Here is a 14,080-nt window from a genome sequence, read left to right as displayed (position 1 = left end):
TTTAAATATAAAAAATATTAATTATAAGATATTAATGTATATGAAAATAATAGTTTGGTTGGGTTATTACTGGAAATATAAATTTAAGATTTTGTTAGATTGGATAAAAGTGAAAAAGATAAATTAGTTTTTTAATGAATAATATTATTTAGTTCGATTGTGAACGTGGATAGATTGTGAATGAGATGACCTTAGATCAAACTCATATACTCTTACTAAAACCGAGCTTATAATTCAAAGTCACCATTGCTCAGAGATTAAAAAAAAAAGTCACCATTGCTCAAAGATTAAAAAAAAAAAAAAGTCACACAAAACTACAAGTATATGCTTACACCAAAATGACATATACACCCCCAGTATCAAACGTATATGACATCATTTCCGTATATCTAACATGACCCCACACACACACACCGGAATATACATGACCGGCGAACCCCTTTTCCCGAAAACTATATATACATCTCATAATATCTTTACCCTAACACAGCCGCAACTACTTTCTCTCTCCCCACTTTCTAATTTTTCTCTCTCTCTCTTCAAATTTTTCTTTCATTTCATTTCATTTCTTCACACTCTAAATTATAATTGTATTATTATCATCATATGTTCAAATTATTTTCAAAATAAAAATCTCCAATATAATTTTGACTTTTCAGAATGGTCAAAATTGAGTATTTATTGAAATTAACAGATCGAAGATGATGATGTGAGTAGATGGATTCAGTGGAGTTACAACTTCCAGCTGCTGTTGTTACTACAATTATGAGATCTTCTGCTTGCAGTACTTCATTTCTTCCGGATAAAGGTCTCACTTTACTACTTTAGTCTTCTATTATTATTATTATTAATATATACTTTCTATGTGTATGTATATATGTGCATCTATAGGTTGTTAATTTGCTGTATGTTTATGTACTTTGAAATGTTGAGATCTGTTTTTTTTTGTTTGTTCTGCTAAAAAGTTGAGTTTTTTAATTTTTATTTTAATGTCCAATTTAGGGTTTTTGGATTGTGAAATTGATTTGGGTATTTGCTTTCAAGCTTAAATTTGGAAGCTTTTTTTAGGTTTTCCTTTTGTCTGGGAATTTGTGGTTGATTCTTCAGGTGGCTGATTAGGGCAAAATTGCATAAGTTGTGTAATGAGAGTAATAATGGACAAAAGGTGAAGATATATATGCTGTTAGGCCGAGAATAGACCTAAGGGAGAAGTTTTCTTTAGGAAAGGGCCGTGAAATGGAATTTGCTTCCGAGCGTACCACCTGTTGGGAAAAGCATGTGTGGCACGTTGCCTTCACTTTGATGCTTTATTGCTAACAGTATACATATTTGAACACATGCAAGCTTCATGGAAAACGAGCGTTGAGCAACCATGAACTGTTAAAGCCAACAATCTGATGTCTCTCTCTCTCTCTCTATATATATATATATATATATTTCTCAAGACATCGCCCTGTACATGCCGAGAAAAGGTCTTGCACATGGAGAAGAATGTGAAATGGAATATAGTACAAGCTGTTTGTTTTCTCTTATTAATTGTCATTCGAAAACAAGTGAACTCATCTAAATGGAGTGATAGTTTATTTGTTATGTTTCTGTTTCCCGTTTCATTAATTTGTTTGGTTTTGGATAAATAACATATGAATTTTTGTATTTATTGATTGATTTGTAACATAGCCTTCAGATTCACAGCAAACTGCATTTTAATGTTCTAATTTTGATTTCATTCCTTTCTATTTCTTGTTCTGTTACTGCCTTATTTGGTAGCCTGGTTTTAGTATTATGTAGCATACTTTCTTTGTATGACTAAAGCTAGTGTCAGTTTTGCACCTCTACGGTAATATTATTTCCTGTTAAGTGATTTGTTATGTATGTATGTATGTATGCACACATGATAGATGAACAACATATATGGGTAAGATTCTAGAATATTTTTTCTACATTGAAGATTTGACCCAATTCTATTTACATTATGCTACCGTACTAATGTGTATATGAATCATTGCATGTGGTCGTCACAGATGATAACTGTAATGTGAATGGTTCAAGACCAGCTTTCTGGAACAAGATCTCTGAGGAGGCTCTCTACAGGCAAGCGGGTCAAGCATTACTTGAACATGATCTGGGCTCTGGGCCTGAGGCTAAGCAATCACAATGGAAACTTGGGAAAGCAACTAGAAGTAATGGCAGTAGCTCTAGAAGATCACGAGTAGCACATATGGAAGCTTCCATGAATGTAGCGGGAGTAGTTGATGCGAATGATCTGCCAAAGGATCTAGGATCTTATTCTGCTAAATATATCATTGCAGGTAAAACATCTTACTTTATGCTGCGTTTTCAAGTTATTGTACCAGAAGAATGGAAACGAAGTGAAATATGAAAGCAGATTCTGTTATGTTCAGATGACTTACAAATATCTCTATATTTTGGTTGACTTTCTACTGCTACAGAGAAAAAGCAGAAGACATCTGTTTCTGGGAAGCGAAGTGATAAAAGAAATGGTAAAGTGCTTAAGAATAAATGTGATTCTTTCTCTGTGAAGGCTGGTTTGTCAAGTTTCAGTTCGGCTGCTAGTGGAAATAACATACTTGGTATGCCCTTTTCAAGCAATAAATTATTCCTCTTTGTAACCTGGCTCCGAGATTTTTATCCATTTGTGTTGTGTTCTTGGATTTGTGGTCAGGAGTGTATGGTTTGAAACACGATATATGTGATTTTGAAAAGCATGTGGATGAGGTATCACTGAATGAGCTCCTTGATGGTAGTTACAAGTGTCCCGAGTCTGTCAAAGAGAAGGAAAAGAAACCTGAAGTTTTAATTGGAAGTATTTTGCCATCAGTTAGGGAGGCTTGCTCAGTTCTTCAACTCCAGAAACATAATCAAACCCCAACCGTGGCTGCTGTAGATGGTACTTACAACCATAGCACTTCTTGTATACCAAAATCTGCAATATCTGGAGCTACCACCACTGATGAAAACAAAGGAGTTGCATCAGAACCATCATGTGACAAGGTCAGTTATATATATATATATATATATATTATATATATATATGTTGATCTCTTTTTGAAAGTTGAATAGTCTTCACAAGTGCTTTGATCTATTTTTTAGGAAAGAAGTTCGCAACAAGGCTTTGTTTGAGATTTACTATATGGCTTTGAGAATTTATTCTAATCTTGGGACTTTATTAACTTTCAGTCACATTGTAAAACACATACACATTTCAATATTTATTCAATATTGTTTTTCTTTAGTGAATATAATATTTTTTTAAGCTTATGTTGTGTTTTATTTGTAATCCCTAATATACATCAAGTAGCAGAGTTTAACAACGTTTAGGAAATTTGATTTAAATCTCGAAGATGGATGTTACTAGACCTGTTAATGTTGGTCTTGATTAAATTGTATCAAATTAAATTTGAATGAGTCTGGCAAATCAGATACGAGCATTATTTTTTCCCTTGACTCTTTTTTCATTGTTTGCTCATCTAAGGTGGAAGCTTCTTCCTCGGGTCCTGCTGATATTCATGCCAATATACTACAGTTTCCGTTGTTCGCACCAAAAGATGTTTTGGACCGCCTAGCTCTTCCTCCTCCCAAGGATCTTGATCTTATGCTTCTTGACAGTATGAAGCCTACATCAACATCAAAAGGTAAAATTATTATAATTAGCCATAATCAATGGCGAACATCCATATTACACACACTAATATTGTATTAACGCATCTTAATAATAGCAGTACAAAATGGAGGTAGTTTACCAACTTTTCCATGGTCACATGTCTCTGGACGAGATTTTAAAGCCAATCCAGATATGGTGAAGTCAACACCGAGCAAGAGTAGTTGTCAAGGTAGATGGGTCAGAATGGGGAAGTCATCCACTTCTTTAGGAGACACTACTACTGCCACTACTTATCTTGCAGATTTTCAGTCCCTGACATATAATCAGAGTCTAGTTCCATTAGGACTGCAACAGTCAGTCCCAACCGAGAAGGATAAGTCTCCTCTGTTATCTATCAGCAATACCACTATTGATCGAGGAATAACATCTTCCGATGCTCGTACCACGGCTTCTAAAGGTTCAGGTGAAAATTCTTTTCCCCCATTATTTTGTCAATGATAATGAATAAATCTACAATTTATGAATAGTCGTCCTGTGAAGATTGTATGAACTTGCTTTATGCAAGTAAGCTGTTTTTTTTGTGATAAGCGGAAGAATTTGGTTATCTATACATCACCTATTCACTGTTTCTGAAACTTTAATAATGGCCCTGGGATTCTGCAAACCCTTTTTTGTGCACTTTTTAAAAGTATTCAGTATTGTAAGTATTTAATGCGCCAAGTATGCACACATCAATGGAATGATTACAAATAATAAAGTATATGCTCAAATAAAACCATCAGAAGGTTGCATACATTACATACCCATTTTTGGCTACTTTTCAGCCCATCATATTAGCTTTTAGCTAATTTTTAATTTGACCTGATTGGCATAAAATACCCATTCTGCATTCACTAAGTAAATGTGTCGAAATAGCCCCCCCTATAAATATGTATTGTACACGAGAATGATTTATCACTCCCAATTTTTTTTTTTTTCATTTTACCACATCCCATGAACTTTCCATTTTTTAAATTGAATAGTTTTAGTGTAGTTTTTGATTACTTGTTAGATATATATAGACATGCCTTTAATAAAGAGTTCTTCAAGCTGGAATGAAGATAATGACCGAAGAGATTTTCCAATTCTTATATCTGAAAAGCAAAATTCTTTCAATTTCATGGGTTATTAACGTACTGGATTATATTTTCAGACATATTGTACAGCCATAAACGTTTACATCTAACCACCACCATTTCCATGACTTCATTTTTGTTCTTTCACAGCTGGGCATCCTTCAAGGGAATTGGCTGCTGCTCAAACACTATGCAACATTGCAGCTGAATACCGTAAGCAAGACCAAGAAGGGATGGCTAGATGGCAAAAGAAACCTTTTCAGAAATCCATAAGGACTAGCAAGTTGACATCAGACGAAAAACTCGAGAAAGCATTATTTGCCATCCCAATTTCAAAGTCTGGCGGACCTACCAAATTCTCATATGGTCCTGATGTTACAAAGAAACATAAACTGTCTGTTAATGAGAAAAGTAGTGATCTTAGCAATCCCACAAGAGGACCGTTCCATTGGCCAACTAATCAATCCAGCAGATTATCTTCAAGCAAAAATTTCAAGAATGTACTTATGGAAGCAAAACACCATGAAAGTAGTAGCAACCCCTTGAAGAGATCAATCGCAAGCCCACCTGCAAGATTACCAAACAAACCCCCAAAGCTCAGAAAACTTTTACCAATGGAATGGAAAAGCCGGGTTGACCATAAAGGTAACGGAAAGTACTAAAAGGTGGATTCTTGTGGTTAATTATGTTGTTAGTTCATTATATCTGCACCCTTTTTTATGAAGTGGTAGTTAATGTACATAATTTTAGGGTTTATGGGGTAGTAGTATCTGTAGTACAGAAAAAGTTTCCCTTGTCAGGGTGTAGATCATTGAAAGAGAACCTTTGTGGTGTCTCCTTTGGCTTCCATAATGCTTGTTGTAACCGTGTATGTAACAGGAGCGATAAAAAAGATTCGCCTTTTTCCTTCCAACTCATTTTCGCCAGTGTGTTATTCTTTTAGCGCTGAACTCAATATACAAGCATCATTCTAGCTGTTTCCTTGTTTACAAAATGTAACATTAGGAGTCACATGTGGATGTGTTTTCGAGTAGGAAATGCTGCATTTGATTTGTTTGTATGGCTGATTGTCATTTGCTTCTTGATCACATCCTCTTCGGTCCCTGGAAGTGAATGCGCAAATAATTTAAGCGAGTCTGGTTGAGGCTGTCAGGTAAAATTTGTATGGATCTTCATGGCACCTCCACCAAAAGGCTAGCAGTAACGTAGTGTGGTTTCCGCCAACTTATGACTCAACTGTGGTTTTTCATGTAGCAGCACTTCTAGCTGAGTAACTAACTTAAAGAGGTGTCTTTGTATCAGCTAAAACTGTATAATTTCGAAAATGTCAAGCTTGACATTTGAACTATACTATGTGACTGTTAATTTACAACAGATATGATACGGTATAACTAGCATTTTAAGCTATACATATCACTAATGGGGATGTAGCTCAGATGGTAGAGCGCTCGCTTAGCATGCGAGAGGTACGGGGATCGATACCCCGCATCTCCACTTTCAGTTTTTTAATTTTCATTCTTCAAGCATTTCTCTTTTGTTTGTTTCACGTTTTATTGTCCCATGACCAACCAATTATCCTGGAAAAAAGCGAACTTCTCATCATTAAGAGCTGGTTAGGATTTTCAAATGAGTTTTATTTGTAATTAGATTATCGTTCAAAGGTTTTATCAGATATATTCGATTTATTAAGATCCAGGTAAGAATTATACCCGAAAATACAAATGATATTCTATAAAGAAGTAGCTAGGTGACCTTCTAGATGATCCTTCTTCTTGTATATAGGTTCCTAACCCAAGTCAATATTTGACCAACTCCCAATAGAACTTTGCAAAGGATATGCATTTTAAATTAATGACAAGATATATAAAAAAGTATATTTAAAAGTTCCTGCTACCAAAAACTTGGCTCTTTAGTTATAGATTTCTAAAGCTGATAGTTTATTGTTTTGACTTTTGGAGCTACTGATTATATATACTTATTGTATGTACTGTGACTATGAGAGATCGATAAAAGAAATACCTAGTATGTTACAAATACACAGTTTAAAGTTAAGTACTCAATTTGAAGTTAATCAATATATAATAACATTTATATGGTTTTTTTTTTTTTTTCTAATATGCATGTAAAGTCTTTATCATTTAATCTTTTTTCACTTAGTATGGGGGGGCTAGGTTTTGATGTATATCCAAGATAAAGAAACTGATTATAAATTCCATCTAATATAAAAAAATCTTGGAACACTTTGAAGGAGTGAGGATCGAATACAGAATATGAAAATTAATAGAGAGTTAACTTGTCTATAGATATAAGAAATATGAAATGTCATTATCTTGATTTTAATTAAGACTATAGAATATGAATCTACAATACTGGAAGAAGGTGAAAAAAGGTGCGAACCAAAGTCAAGAGACTACCCAAGTTTTGTTATGTAGTCACTGTCTTACCAGTTACCTTTTCCAGAAGTAGAAAACTACATTGATCTTTTTTTATAAGATTACATATTAATCTTTAATTAGACTTATAATGTTCATGACTAATACAAATATAACATATCACCATCTTTAGTTTTAATGGAAAAATCAGGATTATATGTCATTAAGAGTAATTAAATTATATTGATGAACTAACCATTGAAGTGAAAACTTATGAGTAATATACTTATATGTTTGTAAGACGGAATCAAGCACCCTCCAGCTCCAACCATACTATTAACTCTACCTTGTCCAATCCCATTTGCTGGTCTATTATTGCTTATAAAACCTTAACTTGATGGGTTATTGTATTTGATTAAAACTAATACTATGGAAACATGATAAATGAAAACTAATATATGTCTAATATTGCTGAATATTAATTGCAAAGGGTTGTTAAAAAATGAAAAGGTCAAATTCTATTTATTCAATCACATTACGCTATACCATAGTGATATAATCTCCCCTCGTATATACATTGTGACGAGCTTACTTTTAATTACTTAAATATATCATATATATAGTAATATAGTAAAGTGCTTTAGTAAAATTGGGTCGCATTCAAACTGTTACCATTCTTTTGCATTCAAGTGGGACGGAGACTTCCACGTATTACATTATTACCAATAGTAGTTAATTTAATACTTAATTAGTTAGTAAGGGTGGTTCGTGATATGAAATTTGATTTAAATTTCTTTAAATTTGCTTCTTTTTCTTTTCTTGTGACATAAGTTACTTGGTTAGGTTGAAGATAAGATTTGGTAAACATTTTTTCTTTCCCATCTATAGTCAAAGTGGAAATGAGAATGAAATATGAGTTAAAGCCTCTTTGTTTGTTTTTTTTTTTTTTAATTGATATATAATGTATGTATGCATTAAGTTGATACAATTACTTTTGTTTAGTAAGTTAAACCCAAACATTGAATATATTAAGTATTTTTTTTATAATTAAATTCATTAAGTTTCAAACAAACAAAACTTTACTCTCATGAGTCATGACCATTTTCTTAAAATGTACTCATAACAAACTTTTGTTTATATACTTCTACGAACCATTATTTATCATGAATTGGCATATCTAGTTTGTTATCTCATTCCGAACAATTATATTGCCTCAACATCATAAAATTATTAATGTTTGAAAATTATATAATAGTTTGCAAAGCATCCCCAAGGGACTGGATAATGAATTAGGCGATCACCTAAAGAGAAGGGGTAGTCCGTTGGAAGAAGAGGCGGTATCGAAGGAGAGGGACAAGGGGGTTAATCTCCTCTTGAAATTTTAATTTTGACATTATGAAACTATAGATTTTGACGCCTCTTTGTTGTTTTATGATTTTTTAGTTGTGTCCTTTTTTAAATTTTTAAATTTTTTTCTGTTACCGCTTCTAGTTGAATGGATGGGTGGTGAAGTCGGTGGCAGAGACTTTGGTAGTGAGAAAGAAGACTGTTGGCAAACAAAAAGTTTTGATTGTTTTAATTTTCTTGTTTTACTTTTTCTTTTTTAATGTTTTCCGGCCAATTGATTTTTATTTAAAATTAACCACTAAAATGCTATCAATATATTATAATAATATTATTATGTCACCAGTAGTATCATCTGATTAATGTTAAAAAAGATGAACGAAGTCTAAATGTATGTATTATAAATCAACAAACATATGTCTCTTTTAATTATTTTGTCTTTTCATTCTAACATCTTTTCGTGTTATGATATATTGTGAGGTATTTTAAGAATATTAAATTAAAGATAAATGGCGTAAGAGAAAAGGAAGAAAGTACTGGTAATAATTATGAGAAAAATAATACTAAGTTAATATGAAAAAATATAAAAGGAAAATGTCACAAATGGTCACTGTGGTTTATCATATTCGTATTTTGCTCCTTATACTTTTTTTTTCATTGCAAACGGTCCCTGACTTTTTCATTCTCGTTAACAGTAGTCCCTAGCACTAACATTCGTTACTTTTAACCGTTTAAACCCCTCACGTGCTCACCATGTGAGGGCATAATCGTCCATTTAACAACCATATGGACTATTTACAATATTAACTAATTTTGTATTTAATATATATATATATATATATATATATCTTATCTATATAGATCTATACCCATTTCAATCTATATCTATAATCTATGCCAATTCTTTTATATCAAGTTACAACAAATCGATCTATATCAATCTGCTCATTCACCATGGCTTACCTCCTTCATCGAAAAAACGAGCCTTTCGTCTGCACCCTTTTCGGCCAAAGTCCGGCCAAACTAGCCGGTGGATGGCCCTCTTTTTTTGTGGGTTTACTTGGTTTTTCATCCTCTATCTAACTAGGGCACTCACTCGCCCTATATATGTGGAAAAACCAGGTAACTTTACCTTGATGGTGATGCCGTAAAAACCGAGCATGCGCTTTATTGGCCTATTTTATGGCGTAATAAGATTATTGATATATAGATTTAAAGCATGATTGCATTTTTGTAATAAGATTTGATGTTTTTGTATGTACAGAAGAATTGATAGATGGGAGAAGATGAGGTGGGTCTTGATTTTAATGCTTTATAAATTTGTTGGGTTACATCTGAATAGACGAAAACAAAAACATGAAAAAGTTTTATATATTTTGGTATTTTTTGTGATTACATTCTTGGCTTGATTATATTTAGTAGTTTGATCTTTAGATTTTAAAAACTGAAACTTTACGTGATGACTGATGAATATAAGTATGATTGGGAAGAGAGCTTTTTTAACGCACAAAACCATTTTGACTTGAAAAATATAAAACAATTTAAAAACTTATGATAAACAAATTGGACAATTTTATACTTAAAAAAAATATTGCAAATTTTCGTCGAAAATCAAAGTCATCAAAATTGAAAAATAACAAATGAAACCTTCTTAACATGTTAATATAAGTCTATTCTAAGAGTTTCAGGTCCCGGAAAAACTAAACGAAGCCTCGGTAAAATTTTGTAAAAGTTACAGAAGAGCACGACTCTTGTTTCTGCAAGAGCCGTCCTCAAAGGTCGTCCTCCTGCAGCTTCGTACTTTGACACTTTAATCAACTTTCGACATTTTCTACTCAATACCGAGCTTCGTACAAATGATAAACAACTTCATTTTGACATAACACAACATTTCTAAAAGTCTTTGTACCATCCATTGCTACCAAGCAAATTTACAAGACCAAACGGGTCATTTAACATAATGAATGACCTAATTTACAATGATATGACATATACAAACCAAATGACCACTTGTTTGACTTAACCACATATTTTCTACCAAAAAGAACCTTTTCATTCGAAAACAAAAGCTTGTATCATGAGCCATAATATACCAAGGGATTGTCTATGTCATTACCTAAGTTGCCAACCTTCCGAGATGGCTAAAATACCTTCAATAACAACTTTCACTTCAAATCTATCACTTGATCAAATCCTTTTCCTTGCTACTACCAATTCCTATAAAAAAAATTAAACAACTAAAACGTAAGCAATGCTTAGTGAATGCATATACCTATGATCATAATCTAGCTATATAATTTGAAGTGCATACAAGCAACTTTGAGCCATTCTTTCAATACTCAAAACAACAACAAAACAAATCATGATTATGCTAATTCTACTTGACCAAGGATGTTTGCTAGTAGGTATCTGATATGTCCATTTATATGCATATTTCCATATCGTTTCTAAGTCGTTTTAAGCTTAATAATGTGCAAATTATATGTATATTTGATGCTTTGATGGTATTGTTAGTGGTTGCAGGCTTAGAACAGGTGAAATGGTTAGAAACAGCTTTCGGATGACTAGAAGATGCATTAGGATGGTTCGTGGACGCATACGAGTGAAGACGGAATGAAAACTACAAATTTTGGCTGAAAACAGAGCAGGTGCGTCGCACCTGGTAGATTGGTGCGGAGCATTTTCTTCTCAGAAAGTTGGAAGAGGTTAGAAAGCAGGGAGGTGCGGCGCACCAACCCTGTGGTGCGTCGCATATCGGGCAGGAACATTTTTGGAAACAAGGCCAGGTGTGACGCACCAAGCCGCACTTGAAGCTTGGTGCGTCACACCTATAGGTCGGTTTGTGAAGACTTTTTGTAAACTCTATAAATACAAGACCATAACCCTTCCATTCGATATACAATCACCTCTAGTCGATTTTAGGGTTCTTTGGGGCTATTCTCAGCAGCTTTTTCATCCATCAAGGTCCAAGGGTTGTTCGTGAGCTTCAAGGCATTCGGTTATCGATTTTCTTATCGTTTACTTGTTTTCTACACATTGGTACAATATGTTCTCCTATATTTTTACTTTTTGTGCTTTGTTTATGATTATGAGTAGCTAAATAATTCGTCATCCACTGGATGAAGTGATACATTGAATAATGGTTGCATAATCTTTTGAATTCAAGTTGATTTAATTTAACGTTGTGTCGTAATCTTAGCTTATTAATTCTTTGTTATTTAACCATTGATTGCGGATAGTTTTTGCATGATCTTAGTGGTAACTTAGGTTGTGTAGAAGTTATTTTGATTGCTTGGTTAGAAGCAATTGTTTCTATGACGGGTACGGTAGAAATTAATTAATAGTTAATAAGAGTTAACGAGTTAATGGTTGGGTACAATCAATAGGCACAATTGTTATCTAAATAACCAAAACAATTAGTTGACTAGGAAAGTTATGAAAGGCGTCTTGGGGTACCGGTCTTAGTAATGGAACTAGTTAATTAAGGGAATTGAATAAAGTAACGAACTTGACGGGTACTGGGTGAGTCTTTGTTTAGTTCTCGGTTATTAATGAACATATTTGAATTGGTTCTTCAATTAAATGCAACCTAAATAATGTGTGTCATGGAGTCGAAGTGGATGATCTTCTCATCCTATTTGATATAAAACAGTTTTCTTTTTGATAAATTCTTTGGAATTTTTAACTCTTTCCATCAACTAACTTTTAATATAAAATCAAGATGACGTGGTGTCTTTAAAAACCAAACTCTTTTTAACTACTTAAAACTCGCTAGCTCTTTGTAGTCTCCGTGGAACGAACCTTTACTTACTTTAATCTATATTGCATACGAACGAGTCCACTGCCCGATTGTGTGTGGTATTCGATTTGGAGTATTTTTAAGGATTTTAATTTAACTAGATTTTCACACATCAAGTTTTTGGCGCCGCTGCCGGGGAACGAACTCGGTCACCCGCGTGACAGGCGGGAATACTTACCACTATACTACAACGACCAAAAAGAAAAACTTGATGTGTAAAATCTAGTCTTAAATTTATAAACAAGAAAATACTATTAGTTAGACTTCTACACACATACAGTATACCTTATCATGTATAGTAAAGCTATCAGTAAGTCCAGGATCGAACACAGGGACTGATTTAGAGCAAACGAGTTTAATGCAGTTTTAAAAAGAGTTTTGGATTTAAGGACTCCCGTCACCTTGGTTTTGAAAGCGGTTAGTTAATTTTCCATAAAAATTAGTTAACTTGGTTTTGAAATCGGTTTTGAAAGCTATCAGTAAGTCCAGGATCGAACACAGGGACTGATTTAGAGCAAGTGAGTTTAATGCAGTTTTAAAAAGAGTTTTGGATTTAAGGACTCCCGTCACCTTGGTTTTGAAAGCGGTTAGTTAACTTTCTACCTATACATTAAGTAAGTCACTATGAGTTTTTCTTAACTCATTTCATTCACAAAACTAACCAAACTCAAAATTCAACCATCATACATGGTGTTTGGCTTTCACGATAATTTTCTATAAAAATTTTCCCATAATTCTTACAATATAAAAATTTGGCCAAACACTCTAAAACAATACTTTCACCAATATGGGTTCACTATCAAAACACCATTTTCATCTTCCCAATTTTCTCATAACAATCTCATTAGGGTTCATTAAAAATCCCCAAATTACAAAAATCCCAAATTCATTAGTCAAAAACCTTAATTTCAATAATAAAAAACCCTAATTTACAATTCAACAACTAGGGAGAATTTCTTATCTCAAAGAACAATAAAACAAATATAAAATCTTCAATTTTTCTCCTTTCTTCTAGTAAAAGTCGACCACCACCAAGCCACTATAAGCCCCCAATTTCCTTCTTTATATATCAACTTTTGTGGATTGGAAGATTGTGGAAGAATTAGTGGAAGAAATGATTTGAGATGAAAGAACTAGTGAAAGTGTTAATCACCAACAACATATGTCTGGACTCCTTTCCATCATGCCACGTTTTCTTCCAAAATAAAAGGGTATTATACCCGCTAGCCACTAAAGTTCCAACTAAATTAACCCCTTATCTCAAAACTAAATATTAGGAAAGTATTTTAAGTGCTAAAATACATAAAATATTGATTTATTTATTTATTTTTTATATTTTTGGGGTGTTACAGCTTTTATGATATATAAAGTGTTTGATAAATTCTGTGACTCAGAAAATGGGAGTGTATCATGCTTGTTGGATTTGTTTTAGTGATTGACTATTGATAAAAATATTAAAAATGAATGTGTGGATCTGGAAAAAGATGGAAAAAACATGTTTGGCTGTATCTTAATGATGGTGGTGGCCGGAAAAAGAAAGAAGAAGGAGAAGGGGATATGGTGGTTATAAGATTTGATTGGACAATTATACCCTTACTAACGACTCAAAACTAACGAATGTTAGTGCCAGGAACTGTTGGCAACGAGAATGAAAAACTCAGGGACCGTTTGCAATAAAAAAAATGCACAGGGGGGCAAAATGCGAATACGATAAATCACATGGACCATTTGTGTCATTTTCTCAAATATCTATAGTATTATATAAAAGAAATAACACTCTCTCTCATCAAATGTTGAAATGTAACCATGCGAATGTACAAGAATATCC

The 14,080-nt window shown here is 33.2% G+C and overlaps 1 protein-coding gene and 1 non-coding gene across 3 annotated transcripts; both read left to right on the top strand.

The window, feature by feature from the left end:
* Window positions 1-611: 611 nt before the first annotated feature.
* Window positions 612-5,650, top strand: LOC122579647. Of its 2 annotated transcripts, none has more exons than XM_043751856.1 (7): window positions 612-808; window positions 2,022-2,309; window positions 2,451-2,591; window positions 2,684-3,012; window positions 3,494-3,653; window positions 3,741-4,085; window positions 4,888-5,650. In XM_043751856.1, the coding sequence occupies exons 1-7, from the start codon at window positions 718-720 to the stop codon at window positions 5,397-5,399; spliced, it is 1,866 nt and encodes a 621-aa protein (XP_043607791.1). In that variant the 5' UTR covers window positions 612-717; the 3' UTR covers window positions 5,400-5,650. The 2 variants fall into 2 exon arrangements, with proteins under 2 accessions (XP_043607791.1, XP_043607790.1); XM_043751855.1 differs by having other exon boundaries at window positions 3,738-4,085.
* Window positions 5,651-6,158: 508 nt separating this feature from the next.
* TRNAA-AGC lies at window positions 6,159-6,231 on the top strand. Its single transcript has one exon. It is a non-coding gene; the product is annotated as a tRNA-Ala (tRNA).
* Window positions 6,232-14,080: the final 7,849 nt, after the last annotated feature.

The sequence above is a fragment of the Erigeron canadensis genome, chromosome 8 (assembly GCF_010389155.1).
Source record: "Erigeron canadensis isolate Cc75 chromosome 8, C_canadensis_v1, whole genome shotgun sequence".
NCBI lineage: Eukaryota > Viridiplantae > Streptophyta > Magnoliopsida > Asterales > Asteraceae > Erigeron > Erigeron canadensis.
This window is presented reverse-complemented; position numbering and strand designations above follow the sequence as displayed.